Source organism: Astatotilapia calliptera, chromosome 2, assembly GCF_900246225.1.
Source record: "Astatotilapia calliptera chromosome 2, fAstCal1.2, whole genome shotgun sequence".
Classification (NCBI taxonomy): Eukaryota; Metazoa; Chordata; class Actinopteri; order Cichliformes; family Cichlidae; genus Astatotilapia; species Astatotilapia calliptera.
Window position 1 is genome coordinate 20,544,837 of NC_039303.1, and position 25,435 is coordinate 20,570,271.

At 41.8% G+C, this 25,435-nt stretch overlaps 2 protein-coding genes across 4 annotated transcripts; both read right to left on the bottom strand.

The window, feature by feature from the left end:
* Nucleotides 1-1,788: 1,788 nt before the first annotated feature.
* Nucleotides 1,789-13,063, bottom strand: syvn1 (synovial apoptosis inhibitor 1, synoviolin). The gene is made up of 16 exons (XM_026186772.1): nucleotides 12,838-13,063; nucleotides 12,022-12,167; nucleotides 11,841-11,933; nucleotides 11,556-11,708; nucleotides 11,113-11,161; nucleotides 10,040-10,143; nucleotides 9,475-9,601; nucleotides 9,276-9,375; nucleotides 6,314-6,379; nucleotides 6,080-6,196; nucleotides 5,717-5,886; nucleotides 5,325-5,477; nucleotides 5,089-5,235; nucleotides 3,177-3,360; nucleotides 2,886-2,998; nucleotides 1,789-2,794 (listed from the first exon to the last, which is right to left on the bottom strand). Exons 2-16 carry the CDS (start codon nucleotides 12,151-12,153, stop codon nucleotides 2,598-2,600), a joined length of 1,905 nt encoding a protein of 634 aa, XP_026042557.1. The 5' UTR covers nucleotides 12,154-12,167; nucleotides 12,838-13,063; the 3' UTR covers nucleotides 1,789-2,597.
* Nucleotides 13,064-14,333: 1,270 nt separating this feature from the next.
* smad5 (SMAD family member 5) lies at nucleotides 14,334-24,815 on the bottom strand. Of its 3 annotated transcripts, none has more exons than XM_026186794.1 (7): nucleotides 24,504-24,815; nucleotides 19,923-20,867; nucleotides 18,531-18,821; nucleotides 17,475-17,582; nucleotides 16,109-16,330; nucleotides 15,770-16,026; nucleotides 14,334-15,425 (listed from the first exon to the last, which is right to left on the bottom strand). In XM_026186794.1, the coding sequence occupies exons 2-7, from the start codon at nucleotides 20,323-20,325 to the stop codon at nucleotides 15,282-15,284; spliced, it is 1,425 nt and encodes a 474-aa protein (XP_026042579.1). In that variant the 5' UTR covers nucleotides 20,326-20,867; nucleotides 24,504-24,815; the 3' UTR covers nucleotides 14,334-15,281. The 3 variants fall into 3 exon arrangements, with proteins under 3 accessions (XP_026042579.1, XP_026042588.1, XP_026042570.1); XM_026186803.1 differs by lacking the exon at nucleotides 24,504-24,815 and adding an exon at nucleotides 23,967-24,136 and having other exon boundaries at nucleotides 17,478-17,582; XM_026186785.1 differs by lacking the exon at nucleotides 24,504-24,815 and adding an exon at nucleotides 23,967-24,136.
* Nucleotides 24,816-25,435: the final 620 nt, after the last annotated feature.

A 25,435-nucleotide genomic window follows, 5' to 3' on the forward strand; every position in this document is an offset into this window, starting at 1 on the left:
ATTTCTACTTCATTAAGGACAGCCTCTTGAGATAGGCCATCTTGTTTTCAACGGGGTCCATATGGGAGTGAAAGTACAAAATATGCCAGCTAGGATATTAATATGAGCAAATAAGACACAAATCATTATTTGAACAGGGTGTAATGAGTTTAAGTTTTCACATATTTTAGATTCTAATGGCTATAACCCCTACAGCTTACTATTCATTTTCCAGATATTTTCTTGAATGTGAAATATTATTTACAATTACAGTCAGCATAAGATTAGAGTATATAATATGTTTATTGATTTGAGGGTACATCCTTTGCTCATTATCACCAAAAGCTCATTTCCATCAAACTTGTAGGATCAACCAATCACGGCTTTTGAAATGATGACTCATACCTAGCAACGGGGTCAACCACACCTCCTCACTAAGATAGGATTTTCCATCCATTCCTTGCTCAGAGTTCACTGAAAATGTTCTGGAATCACTTCTAAGCTAAAACTCCTGGCAAGGAATTTTTAGGTTAAGTTAGGAGCTCTCTGAGAGGATTCTCAGAATCTTTAGGGATACGGGCCCTGGCCCCTAGCAGCGTTGCCAACTTAGCGACTTAGCGAGTTTTCAGACCCCTTAGCGACTTTTTCGCTAAAAAAAACAAAAACAAAAAAAACAGTCGCTTTTTTGCTAAAGCGACTTTTTTGCTAAAAAAAAAAAAAAGTCTCTAAAAAAAAAAAAAGAGTGAAAGCGCTTATCTCTTTTACTCTCAACAAGCAGCGGGTGCTGTAACACAGTCAGTTCTTCTTTTACTCTTATGCTGTTTTGTGGATCACAAGGTTTAAAACTACTTATAAACACACACACACAAAGTAACTCCACCAGAGTGCCTATTTCGGGTCACTTGTCGGTCCAAGCCCGGATAAAGGAGCAGGGTTGGAATTGTGACATTAAGAAAAAACAATAATTGCTAAAAGAAATTTAATTTGTAGTTCTAAATAAACTCTAAATGCATTTAGGACGTTTTTTTACTCACTTTATGTCTCTTCCACGATGTTATTTCTCTCTCCAACAACATAGGTTACAATTAGATTAGCATGACCAATTATGCAAATTAGGCGATGACGTCATTTAGCGACTTCTAGCGACTTTTAGGACAGCCAATAGCGATTGAGGAGTTGGCAACACTGGCCCCTAGCCCTGCCAGTGTAACAGAAATGATGACGGATGATGACGGCAGCAGCAGCCGTTCTTCTCTGCGTGAGTAGTGTGAGGCTAACCACGTTATTACATTAATGCATGTAAGGTGAACTAGCAAACATCATCATAGCTACATGCGGCTGTCTTCTTGTTTGATGGCAGATACTCCCTTCACCCTGGCCAAAAAGGCTAAAATGACCAAAGAAAAAGTGGAAAACAGTTAAACATGAGAGGTTTTTGGACAAAGTTTGATTTTTTCCCCCCATTGTTTAAGCACTGCTTCCAGCCAAGAGTGATGCCATATATGTACCAAAAGCTGCAGAAAAGGCTAACATTGTTATCTTTTTACATAAAAAAAACAAAAGCAAAAAAAACAACAACACCTGAACATGAGAGGTTTTAGGACCAATTTTGTGTTCTCCATTCTTTAAGCACCGGTTCGAGCACCGTTTAAGCACCAGCACCGTTTCAAAAGTACCGGTTTGGCACCGGTATTGGATAAAACCTAAACGATACCCAGCCCCAGTTCTGTCAATCTTTATTACTTAAGTGTAGCAAATGAGAGACGCTGGAATCAAATGCTAAAGGTGCTCACTCATAAAGACGTGATGTCATTTAGATCAGCATTAAGTTTTAATTAAACACCCCAATCTCTAGCTCAGAGGCAACAATGACGCACTTAAACAGAAACCCTGATGAGAGGTGCTCACACTCACTGAGCTTCACTGTAACAATCCCACCTCTATGACAACAGTTTGCAAACAACTTCTGTACCGCTGCAATTTCAGTCAGTTTATTCTGCATTATGTACAGATCATCCTATTAAAACTTTATACAGTATGTACACATTCAAATAAATCAGTATGTTACAGTGTCTGCAGTGGTAACGTGTTGAGAATGCAGGAAACAGAAGAATGATGCATGTTAAATGAAAAGACAGCAGAGGAAGCTGATTGGTTTCATTTGATTTGAATTCACTGGATTGGTTGATGATCCATGTCCTCTGTAACACATCGATGAGGAGCGCGGGACCTAATGTCAGACGAATTAAAATAGGAAGTTAAAGCAAAGACGTCACTGACAGTAAAACTACCAAACACAAACCCAGCATGGCCTCTCCCACACTGATCAACCACAGCTTGGTTTGAAAGGACATTTCTTCTTCTGTCTCAGTAAGCTGACAAATGCCTGCAGTACAACTACTGCAGCAGTCCCTGATGATGCAAATCAAAACAAACAAAAAGCAGGTGCTATTGCTTTCTGACGCAGAAACAGTCCACAAGGATTTTCTGACAGTCCAGCTCGACACAGTTAGAAACCTGAACCTGTGGAAGAAAGCTAATGGAGAACCAAAGCAACTGAACACCAGCTCAGAGTTCCTGTTGGTCCAGAGTGATATGTCTGAGTCGGGACAAGTGGATCAGTTGTCTGGAGGAGGAGAGGGAGGCGATGACGACGACGATGGTGTTGTCTCTAGCTTACGAAGGCGGCGGCGTCTCAGCTCAGCAGCATTTGGCTCTCCATCCTCTCCGTCCTCCACTCCTTCGTCCATCTTCTCTTTTCTTTCAGTGGAGTCAGCGGACTGAGAGGAAAGCGTTGCCCCGTTCACCTGATCGGCTGGAAACAGAATCGTCACGGTTACTTTACTTCTCTCCACTGTTAAATCCTATGAAAAACAAGACTTGAAAGGCGATAACCAGTTCCTTACAGAGGGACGAGTCCCTGTCCGTGCTGGGACTCTCTGTGTTACTGCCAGCTGTGGAAGATGAGGCAGTGCGATTCGTCCCGCTGGCTTCTCCAGTGCTGCCAGCCCGAGGAGGACTGGAGAAATCAGCAGAGGCACAAACGGTCAAACAAGCAATAAGCTCAAAATTCTATGTAGGAAACAGCATAGGAGGACCAAACCTGGCACATCACTGTATCTCTTGAAGCACTGAACTGAGTTAAATAGTTACAGATTCCTCATATCTAATCAAAAGTAAGAGAATCTATCCATTACGTGAGTGTTGCGACGGTGCTGAGGTAGTGGTGGATGTTGAGCATGGCAGCGTCTAGCAAGGTGTGGATGTTTTGAAGACACTGGAGTCGGGCCTCAAGGCCCCGCCGACCCTCTGCCTCCAGCTCCCTCAGCTCCTCTTCTGACAGCCGAGACAAGGAGGGAGGGGGAGGAGGCATCGAGGACACTGTAGGAGAGAAGACAAAATAAACTGAACTGTAACAGCACTGACACGCTAACAAACACGCTTAACCAAGAGCTGCCAGAGCTTTGGGACACATTTGCAGACACTCAGTTAAATTCAAGATGTTCCTACAGCCGTCGTGGCCAAAACATTTGAGAATGACACAAATATTGGTTTTCACAAGACCTCTACAATTCACCCTGGCATGCTCTCAACCCATTCTTTCATAATCAGTGCTTGGAGTTTATCACAATTTTTGTTGTGTTTGTCCACCCACCTCTTGAGGACTGACGACAAGTTCTCAATTGGATTAAGGCCTGGGAGCCACTTAGTTATTACTTTGGCCTTATGACGCATTGAGCCCACTTCCTTGGGTGAGAAGCAGCCCCACAGATGAATTGTCTCAGGATGCTTTACTGTTGGCATGAGACAGTAAAGCGGACAATCCTTTTTCCAGATGCCCCAAACAATCAGAAAGGGGCTTCATCAGAGAAAATGACTTTACCCCAGTCCTCAGCAGTCCACTCGCTGTACTTTTTGCAGAATATCAGTTTGTCCCTGATGGTTATTTTGGAGAAAAGTGGCTTCTTTGCTGCCATCCTCCAAGTCTTCGCCTCACTGTGTGTGCAGATGCACTCACACCTGTCTGCTGCCATTCCTGAGCAAGCTCAGCACTGATGGCACCACCGATCCTGCAGCTGGATCATCTTTAGGAGACGTCCTGGCACTTGCTGGACTTTCTTGGGCACCCTGAAGTATTCATGGTTGATTTAGGTGCAATCATACTAGCAACAGCATCCTTGCCTGTGAAGCCCTTTTTATGCAACACAATGATGGCTGCATGAGTTTCCTTGCAGGTAACCACGGTTAATAGGAAGAACAAAGATTTCACGCATCATGCTGCTTTAACACATCCAGTCTGCTATTCTGACTCAGTCATCATGACACAAAGATCTCCAGCCTTGTGTTCACCAACATTCTCACCTGAGTTAACAAGAAGATTATTGAAATGATCTCAGCAGGTCCTTTTATGGCAGTGATGAAATGCAGTGGAAACTGTTTTTGTTGGGATTAAGTTCATTTTCAAGGCAAAGGACTTTGCCCTTCATCTGATTACTCTTCATAACATTCTGGAGTATATGCAAATTGCCATCATAAAAACTGAAGCAGCAAACTTTGTGAAAACTAATATTTGTGTCATTCTCAGAACTGTAAGTATGGCGATGTATCCAGTTTGCATCATTTATTTACCCTGTAGCTTGAATAAAATGGTAAATGGCCTGTACTTGTATATCGCTTTTACTAGTCCCTAAGGCCCCCAAAGCGCTTTACACAACCAGTCACCCACCCATTCACACACTGGTGATGGAAAGCTACATTGTAGCCACAGCCACCCTGGGGCGCACTGACAGAGGCGCCCCAGAAGTTAAGAATGCTCATGAAAACTGATGCTTTACACAAAACTGCCAGAATCCAAATACATGTTTGAAAAGACAAAACAGTCAGGCTATGAGAGGTCTGACAGGACCGAGGCACCTTGGTGTGACAAATGAACCAACCTACCCAAAGTTTAGATCATAAGGAACAGAAAAGATGCGTTTGTGCAGAAAAAAAGTCACTCATACAGATATTATCATCGCCAGTATCCTTGAACAGCAGCCTGCTCAGGCAAAAACTCTAAATGTGAATTTAAGGATAGACCACAATATTTGGAAAACTGCTAACCCTTACCAAAGGGAGGAGGTGGTGGCATGGGGAGCCATGGTGCAGCAGGGAAGGGAGGAGGGGGGAAAGAGAATGGGAAGCCTGGCACTGCTGATCCTGGACCTGCTGCCGTAGCAGCAGAATCTGCAGTAGATGTTGTGGGCTGGGTGGTGCCTGAAGGGAAAAACAAAAGCAACAAAAGCCCAATCACTCAGAGGTGTCTCTTTCATTTTACATTCAGGAGCTACAGGAGGCATCCTTACTAGCTGTCTGAGTGGACTCTGTGCTGCTTTGTGGAGCATCAGTAGCACCTGGAGCTGGAGGTACAGCTGCTCCAGCAGGAGGAGGCACTGCAGGGAAGGGACCCCAGAAGGGGAAGATGCCGGGAGGAAACCCTGGTAACATGCCTAGAGCCACTGGAGAAAATACAAGGACAAAAGAACAGTTAAATTCTCACATAGTGGAATATTCCTATTGCATAAGCTGCTTTAAAACCACGTTCCCACTTCAGTTTACTTTTATCCAATGGCTGCTTTCAAGCTGGGAGAACCCACATTACTGATGCTCTGCAATATAATGTGGATGACCTTCATGTACCACTGAAAGCAACACAAACACGGGGGTTGCGATCACCTGGTCTTGTTTTTACTCTCACCATTTGGTGGTTGGCCTGCGGGGGCGTTTGCAGGGGCGTTGGCAGGGGCTGCCGGGGCTGGAGGCGGAGCTTGGGCTGGAGCCGGAGTCTGGTTGTTATTCGTAGCACGGAGTACGTCCATGCGGCAGGTGGGACAGGTCTGCTGTCTCTGGAACCAAGAGCGCAGGCAGCTGGAAGGAGGACAGGACAAAAACACAAACCTTTCAAACACAAAGTCATGTTCAGTCTGCCACACTCACTCCTTTTCTGTTTAAACGCAGGTCCTGTGTTTAATGCTGACCACCTCTGACATGGAACTGTTTGTTTTTCTTTGCAGGCTACAATCTTTCCTTGCTGATTCAGACCTTTTACCACAGAACTTACCTGGAGTGAAAAATGTGATTACAAGGCAATTTCTTGGCTCCAGTCACCATTTCTTCTCGACAGATGATGCAGACGTTGTCTGAGGCCTGCAGATCTTCAGGAGTAGCGTCGGGGTATCTGATCACAGACAGAAGAGAGAGGCGGAAGTGAACAATGTTTCTGGCCAGAGGACACATTAGTCACTCCATTATTCTGGGCCTTGATTTCACATCTACAAACCAGACGTGTACATACAGCGTATTCATGTTGCGGATGGCTCTCCGGGACATCACAGCATCTGTTACAGCTTTTTTGAACTGCCTGCAAGATACAAGAAAAGAGAAGCAATAATCACAACATATTCAGTAGTATACAAAAGAGTCTCATTATGAAAAATGTCATTTTAATTAAGGACAAAGCACTCAAGTCTCCTCTATTAGTTAACTTACTTATCTAGTTAGTTACTACAGTGGGGCAAAAAAGTATTTAGTCAGCCACCGATTGTGCAAGTTCCCCCACCTAAAATGATGACAGAGGTCAGTAATTTGCACCAGAGGTACACTTCAACTGTGAGAGACAGAATGTGAAAAAAAAAATCCATGAATCCACATGGTAGGATTTGTAAAGAATTTATTCGTAAATCAGGGTGGAAAATAAGTATTTGGTCAATAACAAAAATACAACTCAATACTTTGTAACATAACCTTTGTTGGCAATAACAGAGGTCAAACGTTTACTATAGGTCTTTACCAGGTTTGCACACACAGTAGCTGGTATTTTGGCCCATTCCTCCATGCAGATCTTCTCGAGAGCAGTGATGTTCTGGGGCTGTCGCCGAGCAACACGGACTTTCAACTCCCGCCACAGATTTTCTATGGGGTTGAGGTCTGGAGACTGGCTAGGCCACTCCAGGACTTTCAAATGCTTCTTACGGAGCCACTCCTTTGTTACCCGGGCGGTGTGTTTTGGATCATTGTCATGTTGGGAGACCCAGCCTGGTTTCATCTTCAAAGTTCTCACTGATGGAAGGAGGTTTTGGCTCAAAATCTCACGATACATGGCCCCATTCATTCTGTCCTTAACACGGATCAGTCGTCCTGTCCCCTTGGCAGAAAAACAGCCCCATAGCATGATGTTTCCACCCCCATGCTTCACAGTAGGTATGGTGTTCTTGGGATGCAACTCAGTATTCTTCTTCCTCCAAACACGACGAGTTGAGTTTATACCAAAAAGTTCTACTTTGGTTTCATCTGACCACATGACATTCTCCCAATCCTCTGCTGTATCATCCATGTGCTCTCTGGCAAACTTCAGACGGGCCTGGACATGCACTGGCTTCAGCAGCGGAACACGTCTGGCACTGCGGGATTTGATTCCCTGCCGTTGTAGTGTGTTACTGATGGTGACCTTTGTTACTTTGGTCCCAGCTCTCTGCAGGTCATTCACCAGGTCCCCCCGTGTGGTTCTGGGATCTTTGCTCACCGTTCTCATGATCATTTTGACCCCACGGGATGAGATCTTGCGTGGAGCCCCAGATCGAGGGAGATTATCAGTGGTCTTGTATGTCTTCCATTTTCTGATGATTGCTCCCACAGTTGATTTTTTCACACCAAGCTGCTTGCCTATTGTAGATTCACTCTTCCCAGTCTGGTGCAGGTCTACAATACTTTTCCTGGTGTCCTTCGAAAGCGCTTTGGTCTTGGCCATGGCGGAGTTTGGAGTCTGACTGTTTGAGGCTGTGGACAGGTGTCTTTTATACAGATGATGAGTTCAAACAGGTGCCATTCATACGGGTAACGAGTGGGGGACAGAAAAGCGTCTTACAGAAGACGTTACAGGTCTGTGAGAGCCAGAGATTTTCCTTGTTTGAGGTGACCAAATACTTATTTTCCACCCTAATTTACGAATAAATTCTTTACAAATCCTATCATGTGAATTCATGGATTTTTTTTTCACATTCTGTCTCTCACAGTTGAAGTGTACCTCTGGTGCAAATTACTGACCTCTGTCATCATTTTAAGTGGGGGAACTTGCACAATCGGTGGCTGACTAAATACTTTTTTGCCCCACTGTAGTTATCTAACTGGTTTCGATAAAGATATATCTTATACTGGGCTTTGGTGCTGCCCCTCATTTCCAAACGGTGGAGGCAGATGCTTCTCCCCGACTCTGGTTTTTCCTGAGGTTTCTTCCTGTTAAAAGGGAGTTTTTCATTCCCACTGTCACTGAGTGCTTGCTCAAAGGGGGTCATTTGATTGTTGGGGTTTTCCCTATATTACTATAGGGTCTTTACTTTGCAATATAAAGCATCTTGAGGCGACTGCTGTTGTGATTTGATGCGTTATTGAACTGAAATGAATAAAGCTCCCATCCTTTCACAGCAGCTTTCTTCTCAACTGCCCCTCACAGACAGGACTTTAGAACAGCAGGTGGGTGTGGCTGCTGTGAACACACCCTCTACCCTGATCTGGACACTAAATGACAACGACACAAGGGAAGGAAAAAAAGCCTCTTTTTTTGCTCTAAATGACTTGAGAATCAAAACCATATTTAACAAATTAGAATGTTATACAAATACAACATAAAATAAAAGCATCATGGGTCCTTTTAAATAAGCATTTTTCTTTTCTCAGGAATCATCTTTGTTGAACACGAAGGAGAAATTACACTTTGTCTCCACTCTAATAATTATTAGCACTGTAGGCAAATGTGCCGAACAGATATACATCTGGCTTTATTTCATTCATTCAAAAGGCTGAAATTAACGGTGACGACAGTCCTCGCAGTCCCATTTTTACAAAGATAACAGGACTAATGAAGCACAAGCAGGAATTCTGGTCACTCGTGATAATTTTTTCTTTCTAGTTTCTCTTTCTCCACATTTCCACTGCCTCTCTGGTGCTGCTCTTTTCTCCGGTAGCACAAAAACTTTAATGTTTTCCAATGAATTTAAACATAATGGGAGCTTTGAAGCCTAAGCTTCTTGCTCAGGGACACTTGTTGACACAGTCGTCCTTATTTGAAAGTTTGGGCATGTTTAAAACAAATTTGGTCTAACATAAAAGTATATTTTCTGTAATTCAATAACTGTGTCTCATGTGTTTTAAATGACTAAATGAAAATCCTTAAACTGAACTGTGTATAAAGCCCAACACCACAGACCAATGGTAAAAACATCATGAAGATTTTGATCATAAGTAGTAAAGGAATCGCTCACCTCATAGCCAAATACATGGGCCGAATGGCAAACAGAGGGAAGGTGTGCACCTTTATCATGATGGTCATGAAAGCAATGTACAGGAACACTTTGACCACACCTGGAATAAAGATGTCAGATAACATTTAAGAACACCTGCCACCACAATCCCAGAACAATTTCAGCATTTCATACTTTGAACCCCAACTGAATACAGCACCTGTGAAGAGGTCAGTGTAAAGCATATAGACAGCCTTGTTATCCCAGGGGTTCTCACTCTGCAGGTCAATAGTATGCAGAAGATACTTGATAAAGGTTGTCAGGACCATGGTCAGCAGGATGGCATACTGAGAAGAACAAATGCAAACATTCGTTTTGGTTGTTATGTGCACGTATCAACCGATGAGTATCCATCATTTCCCCACATGAGCCAGCAGAAGGAAAGAGTGAGAGGTTCACAGCAACTGGTTCAAATCTAAAGAGCAGACGCATTTCACAGCAACCATTATGACACAGAGAAAAAACACTAATCCCATTTATTAAAGCTCTGATCCTTAATTGAACAGAATGTTTTAAATGTCAGTATAATACATGTGTTTACCTACTATTTCATATCAAAAATGGCTGCTGTGATTGTGAGATCCATCTATCCATCTATCTATCTATCTATCTATCTATCCATCTATCTATATATATGAGATTCAAACAGCCAAAGACGTGTCAGTCAAGCTAGCTTATTGTTTGCATGCACAACAGTTTCAATTCAGCTTCAGCTCACGACAAACCTCAAATCCAAACACAAGCTGGACCGAAGCGCCTCGGGTAATGATGCTGTGACAGGCATGGTTGACGAACAGGAAGTCCATGACGCCCAGCAGTCCCATGAGAGCTGCAGAAAGTAAAGGAGCACATATCAGTATTTTTCTAACCAGTTTCTCAGCTCGAAGTTTGCATGCAGACGGTTGGAAGTCTAAACAAAAATGATGTTGCAAAATTTGAATGTGTTGGATTTGATTAAGGAAACCTATCACGCTGACAGAGCCACAAACTGTCCGCTGTTCACTTACAACAGTTTGTAAATACAAATAAGTCATTAGCTTATACATATTCCCTTATTCCTAAAGAATTTCACTTTGCAATGATGCCACCTGCAGTTAAATCCACTTATTAATATCAAGGCATCCTATTACAACACCAAGACTAAGGCAGACTGCATGGCTTAAAGAGGTGGTCAGAGTAAATAAAAGTTTTTTTTGAGGCAAAAGCTCAGATACTAGAGGCTGATGAAAATTAATTAATTAAATTAGACAGTTTTTCCCCTGCTCTTGACTCTGCATGATGTCACAGAGAGCAGAAATCCCTACAGTCATCTGAGGCACAAAACTCTGGTTAACTGTGGCTGTGACACACAGCAACTCTAACCAGCCAATAAGAAAGCTGAATTAGGGATGAGGGGAAAGAAGCTAAACAGTTCGTTTGAGCACTAAAACATCATGAAGGTCAGTATATGATCAATTTTCTTTATGTTATACTTTAATATAATCTGAGACTAAATACATAGAGGTGGAAACGAACACAGCAGGTTTTTTGTAACAGACCAGCTTCCCTTGCAGTGTTCAGGAAACTGCTGTGGCTTGTTACTGTTATCCACTGTAATGTTCTGGCCTTACAAATAAACCAGTGCAGGTGGCCTGTAGTGCAAGTACAAACATTTGCATATAGTTTCATTTAGCTAAAGATTTATGACTTCAATTGGTGGAAGAGACAGAGTTGCCCAAAAGGAGAAATGAAAGACAAAAAGAAAGCCGGCACAGAAGTGAGGTATGAATGATATTCCACTGTGCTGATGTCTACTTACATAAAACCCTCATGTGAAAAACCCATGATATGTTGGGACTCCGCTCCATCTGACAGAAAAAGGATTGAAAAGACCCGTTAGCACATGCAAAGCTAAATACACTCAAATGCTACATAAGATTCAGAGTATCGTATAAATCTGTATGCTTTACATTCTGCAACTTACAGGTCTTTTTGAAATGGCAGTTTTAATATAATTACAAGTCATCTAATTTACAACATGCTAAAGGCTCTTTATGTTTAATTTCTAATAAAATCATCAGTTATAAAATCTCCAATAACAATGACATCAATACTCCACACCCTTAACCACACACCATCTGTTCCACCCGGTGTCCCACACTTCCTTTCTACCTTTGAGCAATGTCCTGTACACAGATGCACTGGAGTGTGTTTTATGTGCATTGTGTGAGACAAGGAAGCGCTTTCTCATTCATCACTCACAAAGTCCACTCGATCCTCAGCCAGCCAGTGAAAGCACTTAAGGAACAGGAGGAGGGTAAAGAGGGCGACGAAGCGAGGAGAGAAATCATCCCTGAACACAGTGAAAGCCAGGCACGTCTCGGTCACAGCGTACCACGAGCGTTCGATGAGATGCTGGGGGTAGCCAGGAAAGAATGTTCAAATGCATATGAACAAAAGAGTCTCAGCAGTATTATAAAGACCGTGCAATAAATTCTAAATTAAATACGTCACGATGAATCAACTGAACATAAAAGATATCTCTACCTCCATTTCTGCAGCTCTCAACTGACCAAAAAAGACCTTCCTCATAAACTTTCCCAGCAGAAACACAAGCACAAATGCCTGGATGTACAACACCTGATACCAGGAGAGAAAGGAAAATTTAAAGAATTTACAGAAAAAACAAAACAAAACATGGAACATTTGACTTCATTTCCAATCTTACCGCCATGCTGGGACTGCTCTTGGTGAGGTAAACTACAGTCGGGTAAAACTGGTGTTTGAGTAAATAAGCATGTGCCACAACGGCCCCAGTCAACGCCAGACTGGTGACAGTCACTAAGGCTGCTCGCACCATTTTGGCCTTGGATGCTGTGGAGGGAAAACAGATGGAGAAGGAATGGAAGAACAGGTTAATGCTTGTGAAAGTTGACAAATACACTAAAGCAGAACGCAAATAAAAGTGATATGCTTGGGGGGGAGGGGCGTCTTTATGCCATGTTCGTTTTACTTAGATAACGACTTTTAAAATAAAATGTATTAGGTAGACTTTATGAGGGTATATGGTCAAAAGGTTTTGGCACTCATAGTGAAATATAGTTGTGCTGTTAAACCAAAAAAATACAGAAACGTTTTATATTTAAACATCAATGATGCTTCCTTTTGAAGTTTTGAAGCTGACCACTACAATTATCAGGAATAACTTATAGTAAAGCTAGTTAAACAACAGCTACACTCCCTCTTCAGAAAAATCAAACAAAACCACGTATACAGATGCTAAGTAGCTTACTGTTTTTAAAGCTAATGGGCCAATGAAGTCTGAAAGCCGACTGACCTGCTAGGTTTTCAAGAAATATTAAATGCTAAAACCACAAATATAAAGAAGCTACACATTATCCAAATACCCGAAGATACGATTGTCTGGGTTAATAATGTTATCTGCTCCACAGACTGTCAAACAGTGTAGTTAGTTAGCCAGTTTTAGCTAGCGTTAGCCTGCTAGCTGCTACCGTTGCAGCTGTCACTACTCTGCGGGACTCACCTACTCGATGTCTGTGGTAGACTTTCTCCTTAGTACCTTTGTCGGATGTATCCCTGCCTACTTGAACTGTATATTATGAGCAACTACTCCATTTCAGCTCTTTCACAACACCCTCCCTGTAATATTTATTATCCTCACCCCTTTCTGCCTGTATACGTGTTTATCTTTGGCTTGCTCACTAGAAGCCACCTCACATCCGGTTGGTAAAATTATTTTGACGCAAGACCAATTTGTGTGTCTCACGACATGCTTGTGTTCTTATGTCCGGTAATCGCTATAAAAAGCAGATAGAGGGACGCTTAATTTACAGTATTTAGTCACGACTTAATATTAGTGTTTGACCCCTATATCGCGTAACAGTGTTTGTAGGTGCGGTTTGTTTCACTCTACTGTATTGTTAAGCGACGCACCTTTTAGGATATTTACGGTAAATAGAAACGTGGACCAATAGGAAGTTGACTGGCTGATGCGTCATTGGTTAACGCTTCAGGTCTGGCGGTGAAAAACTGTAAAAAGGGCAACTTGCTATTCTGTAACCTCCTGTACTCATTGTGCCTATTTTTGTTTATTTATAAGCTCAGGTAGACACGTATACACACACACACACACACACACACACAGGTGAAAAATATTTGTGCTATGTTGTTATTCAGAGCTGATTATAGATTTGAATAAAGCTTCCTGAAAGATTTATTGAAAAATTTCCTTTAACTTGAATTGTTTCTAAAGGTTCTGCGTGTACCTACCTCATGAATATGAAGGAATCCTGCATGCTGTCCTTATTGAGACATGCTGCATGAAATACAGAAATATCAACAAACATTTCAACATTTTTTAAGTTCTCCATTTCAGCCAACAAGTGCTTTAACCTCATGGAAAGCAAAAAGAATGCTATTCTTGTATAACAGATTTATTGACACTAAGCCGTACTGTAAACAGAAATAAGCTGTGGACTTTGTGTACTTAATCTTTCAGTCATTACAATTCACTGTCCTTTATGAGTTTACCACGGTGACAGTGTATTTTCACAACCCTTTACATCTAATAAAGGCTATTCAAAGCAATCAGCCATAGATAGAATGATTCCATGGAGAAAGCTGGATGGTGTGTCATCAGTTTTCATTATCAGAACAAACCACTGTGTACGGTGAATCCATCTGCTCACGTATGTTTTGACTGATTGTCGCCAATTTGCCAAGACCAGACGTAAGCACAGAACAATAAGCTATCGCTGTTATCAACTGGTAACTTAAAGACATTTTTGTTACCTGAAGTAAAAATAAAAACTTGACTTTAGAAAAAAAGAAAGAAATAGAAACAGTATTTTTACTTAAAACAAAAAGAAAAACAAGAGGAAAATAAAATAAAAATTCACAGGAAATGCCTTTGTCCAACACAAGCAGGAGATTGTTGCACACTGAGGTTATCGTCTCTATGCGACTGAGCCAAAAGTCAAAAATTTAAAAACAAAAACACTTAAAAGTACAAAACTAAAATTATTCCGTTACCAGACAACCCCTTTATTTCATTGAGCAAAGGAGGTCAATTTATTTATCAACATAATGCCTTGGTACCCACGTCAAACCCATCCAACATGCCTCCATAAAATTCATGAGTGCACAATATTGTTAATACAGTGAGTATGGAAAATACAGCCACTCTTACTTGAACACGAGAGTACAAACAAGAATCAATAATGATGGCGTCCACTTTCTGATTATATCATATATGACTACTTCTATTACGATAGATGTAACATTCACAATGTTGTTAGCTTATGGCATGTTAAACTTGTTCAGTGATTGATCTCCCATATCAAAAACTATCAGGTTGGCATACATAACTTTCTTAAAAGGCAGTAGCTCAGTGTTCAATTCTAGCAGTAGAGACTATAAAAAGAAAGCATGTTATATCTGAGTCTAATGGTAAACATAGTCATGTCTATATCTTTATTGTAAATATTTGACATTGAGACAACAATGTAAGAAAAGTGTTTTGTAAAATTTCAAATTGTCAGACACAAGGCAGAGTAGTGAAACAGTTCCGCTTCATTAAAAACTACACATATGGAGAAACAAAAAGTTATTCGTCAAACAATAAAACTTGATGCAAAAAAAAATTAACATTTGACAGATTCAAGCTTGACAATAGAGCCCTCAGTTCTTGTAGGTATTGTAGCATTGTCAAGCAGTAGTGTGTCCATGTCGTCACTGCTACTTGGGCATATTCTCATCTTTCTCCAGGTATTTTCTTGCAACATTGATGCCATTTCAACAACTGGATGCTGGCTGCAGGTGCTGTTGAATTATTAGCCAATCCCTTCCCAAAGTAAGTGTAAACAGTTCAGCCATTAAGACTGTTTTAAATTAGAAATCATTGAGGGGTTTTGGGGGCGAGGGGGGTGATTTTCATAACGGGTCTCCCAGGCTCTCACAAGTCCAGTATTAGGACACAGAAGAGATTGGGTTGAGAGGAGAACCCATTTGTGTTAGCACTTTGTCTAGCCACTGAAGCGGCCCGTGCAGGTGCACTTCGATCCAGCAGGGGGTGCTGGTGACATCCTGTCGATGATACTCTGCTCCCCAGCCCTGTGGAGGGAAAACACAAAAAAAAAAACTAAAGGTACACCATATTACACAATGACAGTGACTGATGATGTTTGCACTTATTAAATCAAGCAAAAGTGTGGCTGGTATTGTTTTCACCGTGTGTGTGTGTGTGTGTCTCATCATGACTAGAGAAATCTACTGTAACAGAAACTACCAAATAGGTGTACTTCTTGGAGTACTTTGGTAGGCTGTTTTTCTGACTTTCTTATAGCAAAAAGAAAGTCAGGTTTTGAAGTGCTTGTGGTCTGACTCACAATTAGTGAGGAATCAAGAAATTACCGAGAACGTCTTCATTCGACTTGTGTACAGCATGAAACCCTTACCTTGACAAAGCTCATCCTAATTGTACACATCTTGGTAAGCTCATAGACGGCCTCAAAGCCATGGTTAACCGACTGAGCCAGAAGTTGAGCAAACTCTTGGTTGTTGAAAATCTTCAGGCTACATCCACTGGGGATCTTGCACACAGTGGTAGGGTGGAAGCCGTGGTGGTAATTACAGTTACGACTCTGAACAAAAATGCTGGTGTCGCTGAGGCACTCTGCATACACCTCCCCTCCCACATAGTACAGGTGCACTCCTGGACGACAAACAAAAGTGTAAGAACATTTAATCACCATCATTTCCTTATTTCCTACTCTTACTGGGGTTATTAGTCATACCTTTGCCAATGTGTCTGCGGGTGTTCTCGATTGTGGAGTTGCGGTTGACGTTGGACAGCAGTCCGAGGCAGAAGCGGTTTTTGTTGTTTGAGGGGTCAGTGAAGCCATCCACGAGCACACTGGTGGATGAAGCGTGGTAAGCCTCTCCGACACGATTGTTAAGTTCATAGTAGACAATAGAGCACCAGTGACTGGGCTCCTCATACTCCACTGGCTGCACATCTGCAAACAATAGGTAAGATCAACAGATGTTGAACATGGATTTGAAATGAATTCAGACAATCCAGACAGTACACGACTGCGTGGTTAAATAAACTACAAGATTTATTAATTATTACGGTTAAAGAGGAAAAGTAACCAGGAGCAAAGCTCTGTTAACCCAACTCATGTAAAACTACATTCAATGAGGTTACCTCAACTAGCTCTAAAAGACCAGTCCTAACATATGGTCTACACCAACAGTCTGGTCAGAGATCATGCAAGTTTAAATAAATCCAAAGCTGTCACATCTTTCTTATTTCTGTAGTACAATGATGTGATGCTCCATAGAGGCTCTAATTTAGTCAACCTACATAGACTCACTCCCGACTTCAGCTCTCATAAACCAAATACTGCTGGTAGACATGAAGTGTAGCGATACTTGTGCTTCAGTAAAATGTTGTTATACAGAGATTTACAAGCACCAGGTAAATCTCAGTAATGTGTGAACTGTTTTTGGCAAGGGCCTGAAAAATGTCAAAGCCCTGCATATCAGCTTAAAAAGGTTGTCAAAACACCTTTTAAATGTGGGCACAGCAAAACACTGAGAGTCAATAGTCCAAGTGATATTAAAACATCTTTTCCTAAATATAACCATGAATGTAACAGAGAGCTGCTTCGCACTTATCCAATAAGAGTGTTCTGTTAAATGAGTCAAAGGACTTGAAACTGTTATGTTTAGGTTTAAGCATAATAGCTTATAAATAGGGGGTCATGACAGCACATTGGACAAAACGTTTGATTTAGTAGAGTCGTACCGCAGCTGCCCAACCTCACATAACCCTCCTAGAGACTTATCTGGGTCTCAAACACGAGAACTTTCACACATTTGACAAATGGGTTAACTTAACCACTACAACTGAAAGATATAAACCAGGTTTAATGGAAGATTGTGTAAAAAGTGTCCCATAAACTAAAACGGAGACAGCACTACTTGGATTTGAAGAGAAAAAAAAAATGAGGAAGAAACAAGACCTTTGTAAATTAAACTCTGTTCATAATTTAACAGCTAGTTAAAGAGGAAAGGAAACTTATACATGAAGCTGAGATATACCAACAGGTTTGGTATATTTTTGCTACTGTCAGTATAACTGTGAGCACATCTCACCACCTCTGGCAATGCTCTGCGGTACCAGGCTGCTGTTCGTTTCCATGGACTGGGGCTCCTGGCCGATCGGCTCATCAGGGGGCATGTAGGCTGGTGGTGGGGTGTCAGCTGAGACATTAAGAGAGACATTAGTGGGACCAGTTGCTGCTGCTGACAAATGTACTCTCTCTCTCTTACGCACACAAAATCCCCTTAGACACTCCTTAGAACAATCATGACAAGATCTGTACCCCGGAAATGGTGTCAGATTACACACATCCCTCATTTGCTAAGCCACATGCTAACCCATTCCCAACAGATGCAACATGAGCTTTTCAAGCCCTTAGTGAAGCATACAGGAAACAAAACATCTACTTAAAACTGCAACAAGGACATTTCAGTGGATCATGATGCTTGTCAGCATTCAAAAAGCCAACCAAAGCTTTGCAGGATAAATAACTTAAATCCTAAATTGCTGTTAAAAACAAAAAACAAACAATTTAAAAACAAAACAAAAACCACCCCTTTTTGCCAGACTGCCTTAAATCACTGGATGTGTCAGCAGATCTGGAGTGAAGCAGAGTCTAGACCAGTGGTTCTTAACCTTGTTGGAGGTACCGAACCCCACCAGTTTCATATGCGCATTCACTGAACCCCTCTTTAGTGAAAAATAAAATATGATTTTTTTCAAATTCAAGACATAGATATGTTTTTTATTGGTGCACAAAATGAGCGGTGCATGTCACGGTGGAGGGTCTGCCGAACCCCTGAGACCGACTCACCAAACCCCTAGGGTTCGATCGAACCCAGGTTAAGAACCACTGGTCTAGACTAAGAGCATCAGTGCTGGTGGATGGAACTGGATTCGCCTGGCTACATCATTTGTTTTTTCACCATACAACTGTAAACAGACTTCCCCCCCCCCCCTTGCATTATGCAACTTGAAAAACAGAAATCCTGAGAGACCAGTGTTTATCAAAAGTCAGACATTTGTTGGCTACATGACAGTGACAATTCAGAAAAAACAATGGTTTGGCAACTTTCCCAGGGTTAGGTGGAGGAGTGTATTTGGTGTACCTGGGAGTTGGAATGGACTTGAGGGCCCCGAACTGGCAGGAGAGTTTGGATAAGTACCAGAGCTGGCTGGAGAAGGAGGATATGGAGAGTTGGGAGAAATGGAAAAAGAGCTGCCGCCACCTCCACCTCCTCCACTGCTGCCACCCCCATTGTGCGGCTGTTGGAAGGACTCTGGATAGGTGGCATTCAGGGGCATGTGTGGCTCGTTGTGGGTGAGGTTACGGAACTGTACCAGCAAGCTGTGCTGTGGGTTGAACTCGCTGTGCCGTGGTACCAGGACAGGAGGAAGCACTGGATGGAAGAAGAAAAATGAATTAAACAAGTGAGAAACTGCACACATGACGTATCACCATGTGGAATTCACAATTCATGAAAACTAAGTTTTTAAGGAGTAGGGCAAGCCCAAAACAATTAAAATTTACATGAAAATAATTAAAACCAGAAAGCAGCATAGATTAATCTTGTAGAGGCTGAAAATACCTAATGTGTAGAACACTGTATATGCTGAGATCGTTATTACAGTATTTTAATATGATTTTAATAATGCTACTATCAAAAATAACTGAAGGAATTCCAACCTGTATGTTGAAATAGAGATGACTGAACAACAACAGTGAGTCTTGAAATGTTATTTTTAGCTCTTGATACATAAGAACAAGATGTTCTTCACATCTAATTTTACCCTTAAAAAGGATTGAAGGTTTCCCTTTGCAAGATATTACTCTGACTTTAAGAGTCCAGGCTCCAAGGCTGAAATATAGTCTTCTCACCGACAAGTGATCTGCATCTTTGAACCGGTCAATACAGACCTTGCAATCCTGAACCAGTGTAGTATCAGAAAGCCTGTATCTTTAGGGTCATCCATGGGTGTGTAAGTGTATATGATGGGGTGTGGGAGAAAAGGGGGAAGGGGGGGTTAAGTGATGTGAAAGTGCTGGGAGTTTAGTCTGAGTGGTTTATGCGTTTAGTACACTGCTTTCTGATGCCACACCCAATCTGGAATGCCTGAGGCATATAATCTAATAAGACTCCCAGAGCTAGTGATATTGATTTTCTGTGAAATGGAGGGGGCGGGCAGAAAAGGCCTGTGTGATGACAGCCTCCTGACCTTTGTAGATTTGTTTACCAGCTCTACAGTTTACTGAGAGATGTGCACAGTTCTAAATTGCTTTAATCCATCTTGTATTTGAAAGTTAAAAGGCAAAAAGCAAAACGAAACAATAGGCTAGAAATGTTAGAAACACTGCAAATAAACCAATTATGTGATGACTATGCCTCACAGAACACAGGTTTAATCGTATATACAACAACCATTAACATTACATGTCTGTTTAAATATAAAAGCTAAGGTTGATTAAACAGAACCTGTTTAAGGTGAGAAAAATTACATACCAGGGCTCTCCACTCTCTTGTAGTGATATGGGTTTATGCACACCTCCTTCTGTTTGGAGCCAAACGGATACTCGCAAATGTCCAGAGGCTTGAGCTCATGGTGGGACTGTAGATCCGGCCAGCGCCACACTCTGCAGTAGATAACATGAGGAAGACCCTTCCTGTGGGAAACCTGCAGCCGGCCGTCCAGTGATCTTGGAATGGTAACACACTTGCTGGGCTGTCCAGGGCAGCTCAGCGCTTTCTCCAGGTCTTCCATGGCACCCTTCTTCTTCTTCAACTTTTTCACAAGTGCATCAACTGCCTTTTCTGCCCATTTTTCTTCCTCGTCTCCCTGTTTCCAGCCGAGCAGGCGCCTGACTGTCGGACTTGTGAAGGAGAACAAACTAGACATGGAAGTCATTCTGCAAGTTGTAGTGCAGGTAAAAGAGAGGAACTTTCCTTCGCGATGACACTGGGCCTATGCAAGGGGGCCAAAAATCAGTCAGCAGGTAATCTCCAAAGAACGTTATTAACCCAACACAGTCTGTGAGCGTGTGATCAACAAAAGAAGTTGCTTGAGAGGGTAATATAAGTGTGCAAGTATGAAAAGCCAACACCGATGAGGGGTGGGGTGAGGGGAGAGGAGATTTTAGCCTTGTCTGACCAAGGACAGGAAGCAGGGGAGGGCCAGGAGTGAGCAAGCAGGACGCAGCTGCTGCTGCTCAGGAAGGGCCCTCCAGCAAGCTGTCCGGAGTTGGGTCACTACCACTGATGGAGAGGGGGGGTGTAGTCTGTAGGAGCTCAAATCAGGACTTATGTTGAACTGATACACTGCAGCAGGCCTCACTGGTGCAAGTCTGACACACGTCTTATAAGGAAGTGCTCATTTCTTGAGAACTACCAATGCTCTTTTGGCTAACTTCATTCAAATCGCCCACAGTCAGGGTTTCCTCTGTCAGCCTTCTGCAAAACACAAAAGATCAGAGAAAGAACAAGAACACATGTAAAGTTTGAAATTACTGTTATCTAGATGAACAAGCAAGCCTTTCTAAACATTTTTATAGCAACTGTTACAGTTTTTTGTTTAATGACATGAAACAGTCTTTATGGCAACCCACTTAGAGAAGCACTATTCTCGATCCATGGGGTGGGGGTTTGGGAATTCAAGAAAACCCTTTGTGCTATTTTTGATCTGACACATTTCCACAGAAACGCCACCATCACTACTTAGATGACTCAGTTATGTGAAACGCGTTCCATCTCAAACTCGAGATCAATCATGCACATGGAAAACACTTAACAGCCATATGGCCTAAAATGCATCTAACATGATCATTTGTCACACAACAAGCAATTCTGCAGAAAGGCAGCTACAGAGTGCTCAAGGCCAACTCCCCATTTAAACAAAATAAGGAAAGCAGTTTGGATCGGGACCAAAATTTAATGAGCTCTTTTTAAAGTGCCACCTCTTCAAGTTTCAGGACATTCTGCTTTTGGTGGACTCATGCTTAGAGGCAGACACACAGCTGTGATCACACTGGCAGAGGAAAGAGCAGAATAGATGCTACAGTCGGACTAACAATGATTGCTGAACTGACTGGTACAAGTTATGCCACATAAGGGAAAAACTCTTAAGGCAGCATGTGGAGAATCTACTTTAAAAAAATAAATAAAAGAAAATCTGTTTTTTGCCTAGTGAAGTCTCAGCCAATTTTTGAACTACTTTTCAAATAAATAACATGACAGTTGAGACAAAATACTGACCTCTCTCTTCAGTATTTGCACTGGGAAAGGAAAAAAAAAAAAAAAAAGTAAAACTAAGAGTTGCTGATTACCCCTCACTACTGATGCACTGCACCAAGATACCTTTGTCTCAGACTGCTCTAGAGATGTTGGGGAGTTCGGGCAATTATGACATATAACACTTCAATCCCCTTCATACAGACAGAGCAGACAGAGGGTCAACACATGCAGCCTGCAGCAGCAGCTGTTTGGGCTGTGAAACTGGCCTTAGTCAAAAAGGATGTAACCACAAAGAGCTGCTTCCTCCCTCATCCCATCTCTGCCCAATCCCTCCCTTCCAGCTAACAGCTGTCCAACAGCACTGCACTCACTCCCATTACTCATTGTTCTCCACACACATGAAAGCAGAGAGAAACATCCTAAAGCAGGACACACACACACACCGAAAAAAAACCCATATCAACATGTAAATGTTGGGAGCTTTTCTGGAAGTCACCAGGCCACATTAAAGCAGTTCTTCCTACATGTGGATAGGCCTTTTTCAGATTCCAAGTGACACACAAGTTCATGGTTCAGTTGGTAAAGACAAGTAATCAATTTACACATCCAAACTTGTGGATAAACACACTGTAGCTACAAAGACTACATTAAATAAGATTTCTCATGCCAATCCTTCAGATAAAGCTGAGCTTTTCAAAAGACAAACAGTTCACGACGATAGCTTATTCTCTGTGTCAAATCAGTCTCGACTAAAGTATGTTTAACCAGATCCAGACAGATATCAGTGGGCTGATATTGGCCTATCACAGATTTATCTGTAGTTTACAGTACTGGCATGTTAATAACAACACCATCGGTTTCCATTTTTATTACAACTAGTTCCATGTGCGTGCGTGAGAAGAATAGCAACAAATACATCTACGCCAAGATCCCCCCCCCTTTTTTTTTAAACACCCTAAAAATACTACCCACTATCAGTTAGGGTGCTATGTATTTTACAACATCGCATTTTGACAAGTACTTATTTGTTAACCCTCAGTAAAGGTGGCTTACATTCTTACAAAAATGACCATGAGTTTACTCTTTGTGGAACCAATTTAGTATGACAGGGATTGCTTGCCAGATATATAAAAACTATTAAAGGGCAAAAACACAAAACAAAACACTACAACACCACACCACTGGGATTTCTTAACTAGTTGTTCCCAAGTCGAGTTTCATTTCCCCAAGCATAAAACACCTTTTTTAAATAGCCTAATATAACAACCAAAGGTTAAGACTTGTGGATCAGTCGTGTTTAAACCGGTAGTAAAATCGTCAAAATCCCACTATGACCCAGGGAAAACTCTTTATGAATCACAGAAAATATATAGGTCATAGATGCATTAAGAAAATGCATATACACATATGTACATGGATACAACATTTTAAAAAATACCATCTCCAAGCATGGCGGGAAACAATGAGATGTACTTTAATAATAGGAAGTGCACCCCAGAAGCTTCTCAAATCGTTGATAGATATTCATCAGTTTGGGCTGCTCTGGATTACACGCCTGAGAAATTCCTTTAATCCCGTTTAAAAGATGTCTACATAAAACGCACACAGCAAGCAAAACAAAAAGACAAAAAAAAAACCTCCAAAAAACTGGAAAACCTGACAACACTACTTTGTTTAACAGCGTGTAATCCGTCTTTAACGCTTGTCAAACATGAAGTAACACGGAACAGACAATATGGAAGGACGATTCAGTACCCCCCCCCCCAACCAGAGAAAGAGAGAAAAGGCATTCAGAAAGACGCATCTAATTATACACAGACCCCAGAAACAGCAATAAAAATAGCTTTTAGTACTGCTCCAAGTGCTCCACGAAAATACACACGGTCACAATATAATATAATATCCCACTGGCATTAGCTAACTCTGGTATGTAGCAACTTGATGTAAGTAGCATCGAGATTTTGCTAACTAGCTTAGCTTGCTTTCACAGAACACATCTTGTTTAGCGTGAAGTTTTTAATTAAACACCTCATAACAACCATCTACATAAGAGTCTACCATAATCGTTTTATCATCAAGTATAACTTGGGGAGTCATCGTATTCAGCCTCTTAGTAGTTTGACAACGTTTACTTCAGCCTTCCTCCTCTTCCTCCATTCCAGAAACTTTTTGAACTTCTCACAACTGAAGCTAAGCTATGTTAGCTGTTAGCCAAGCTCTCCGAGGGGAACGGAGCGCCGAGCCTCTCTGTGTCCTGCTGATGTAGCTCCCTGGAGTTCAAGTCTACTCTCTTATTTCAACCGTTAAATAACCACATACCTTTCAACAATGCGTACGAATCATGACAGTGATCTTTCTTGCAAACATTTAGCCCGTAATCCCAACTTTTGTATACATTTCTTTCGTTTTCAGAGCCCCTTCGTTCCGTCTCTCCGTGCCATGTCCTCCAGATTCTGGAGTGAAATAGTCTGGGAAGGCGGAGTAAATATCGCTCCGCTGTCCCAACAAACTAGTGCTCGCTTTGGCGTTAATGTCCGTGAGGATTTAGTTTCTTACTGCGAAGACACTAAACATTAACACTAGTTTTAAACAGCTTTTAATGTACCACTAAGCATGACCCACAATCGCTTACTTTTCTAAAAAAAAAAAAAAAATCAGGTCACTTTTCTTGAGTATAGGTCAGATTGTTCCAAGTGAGCTAACTTTTCTCCATCTTGACATTTGCGACCCGAATATCGAAAATATAACGTTAAATGATACGCCGGCAGCTAAAAACGTATAAGAAATGAAAGTGAAACGTTTCCATTTATTCTTTTCTGCTTTTGATGTTTAAGTGATTGAAGCTGGACGTCTTACGGTGGTCGTGCTGCGGCTCTGGAACGTCTCACAAGTTGCTGGCTCCACTCAGTCTGGAGGGCTGCGGTTTGTTGTGTATTGTTGTCCTTTATAGTCACTTGTTCGACACTTCGCCAGCCCTCGCGATGTTAACCCTTTGAACCTGAGGAATCAAAACAGAACTAAATATTCCACGACGATTCCCGTAGACGAACCGCTACTTTCTCACAGGACAGTGTCGAAGCTGCGGATTCTTCATTCAGTCTGCGGACTCCGAATGAAATGCAGTGCGCGTGCTCTGCCACTAGCGAGCACCCGACAACCTCACGAGGAATATCACAGCCTACTGGTTTGCTTTATAAAGTGGGATTCTCCCGATTCCTTCCTCCCATCCCATTGGGATAGTCACTTCAACAAAGAAGTGTTCAAGTGAGTTAACCAGACCTACAGCATTTGTAAATAAAAACGTAAGATATATGTATTTTTTAAAGGTGGATTAATACTTTTCTTCACAAACTAAAATAACTTGATCGTTTGCTGATTGTCAGGCTGAGCTTTAATGGGAAATCAACCACAGTAGTTTCTGAGTTTTTTTTTTTTTTATAAGACTCAACAGTGAGCATCAGTGACCTTCAGTGGGCCAGCGTGGGCAGCCAAGTCTGAAGTCACCTGTCTATGAGTTGTATCAAAGTGTTACAGGAAACACTATAGCAGTGGGTTTGGGGACCACTTTATTTTGTTGCTGACATCACTGCTCTCAGACAAAACACAACATGCTACATACCATCCAGACAAGATTACAGGCTGCCCCTAAGAATCCGTCATGCATTGACTCTGTAATCCTTTGCATGAGGAAAAATGACACACTCCTTCCTTCTCCGGGCTCTGTGAACGTGTCCCTTCTGGCTGTAAGTTATGCGTTCAAACGTGACCAGTGGAACTATCATATTTGT

Coding starts and splice junctions, on each gene's coding strand:
- syvn1 (XM_026186772.1), bottom strand. CDS start 12,153: ATGGTGCGAGCAGCCTTAGTGACTGTCACCAGTCTGGCGTTGACTGGG. Junction 9,376..9,474: donor TTACACTGACCTCTTCACAG/GTGCTGTATTCA, acceptor TCTTTATTCCAG/GTGTGGTCAAAGTGTTCCTG. Junction 2,999..3,176: donor AGCACCGTCGCAACACTCAC/GTAATGGATAGA, acceptor TGATTTCTCCAG/TCCTCCTCGGGCTGGCAGCA.
- smad5 (XM_026186794.1), bottom strand. CDS start 20,325: ATGACTTCCATGTCTAGTTTGTTCTCCTTCACAAGTCCGACAGTCAGG. Junction 17,583..18,530: donor AAGTCCATTCCAACTCCCAG/GTACACCAAATA, acceptor TTAATGTCTCAG/CTGACACCCCACCACCAGCC. Junction 16,027..16,108: donor CCGCAGACACATTGGCAAAG/GTATGACTAATA, acceptor TTTGTCGTCCAG/GAGTGCACCTGTACTATGTG.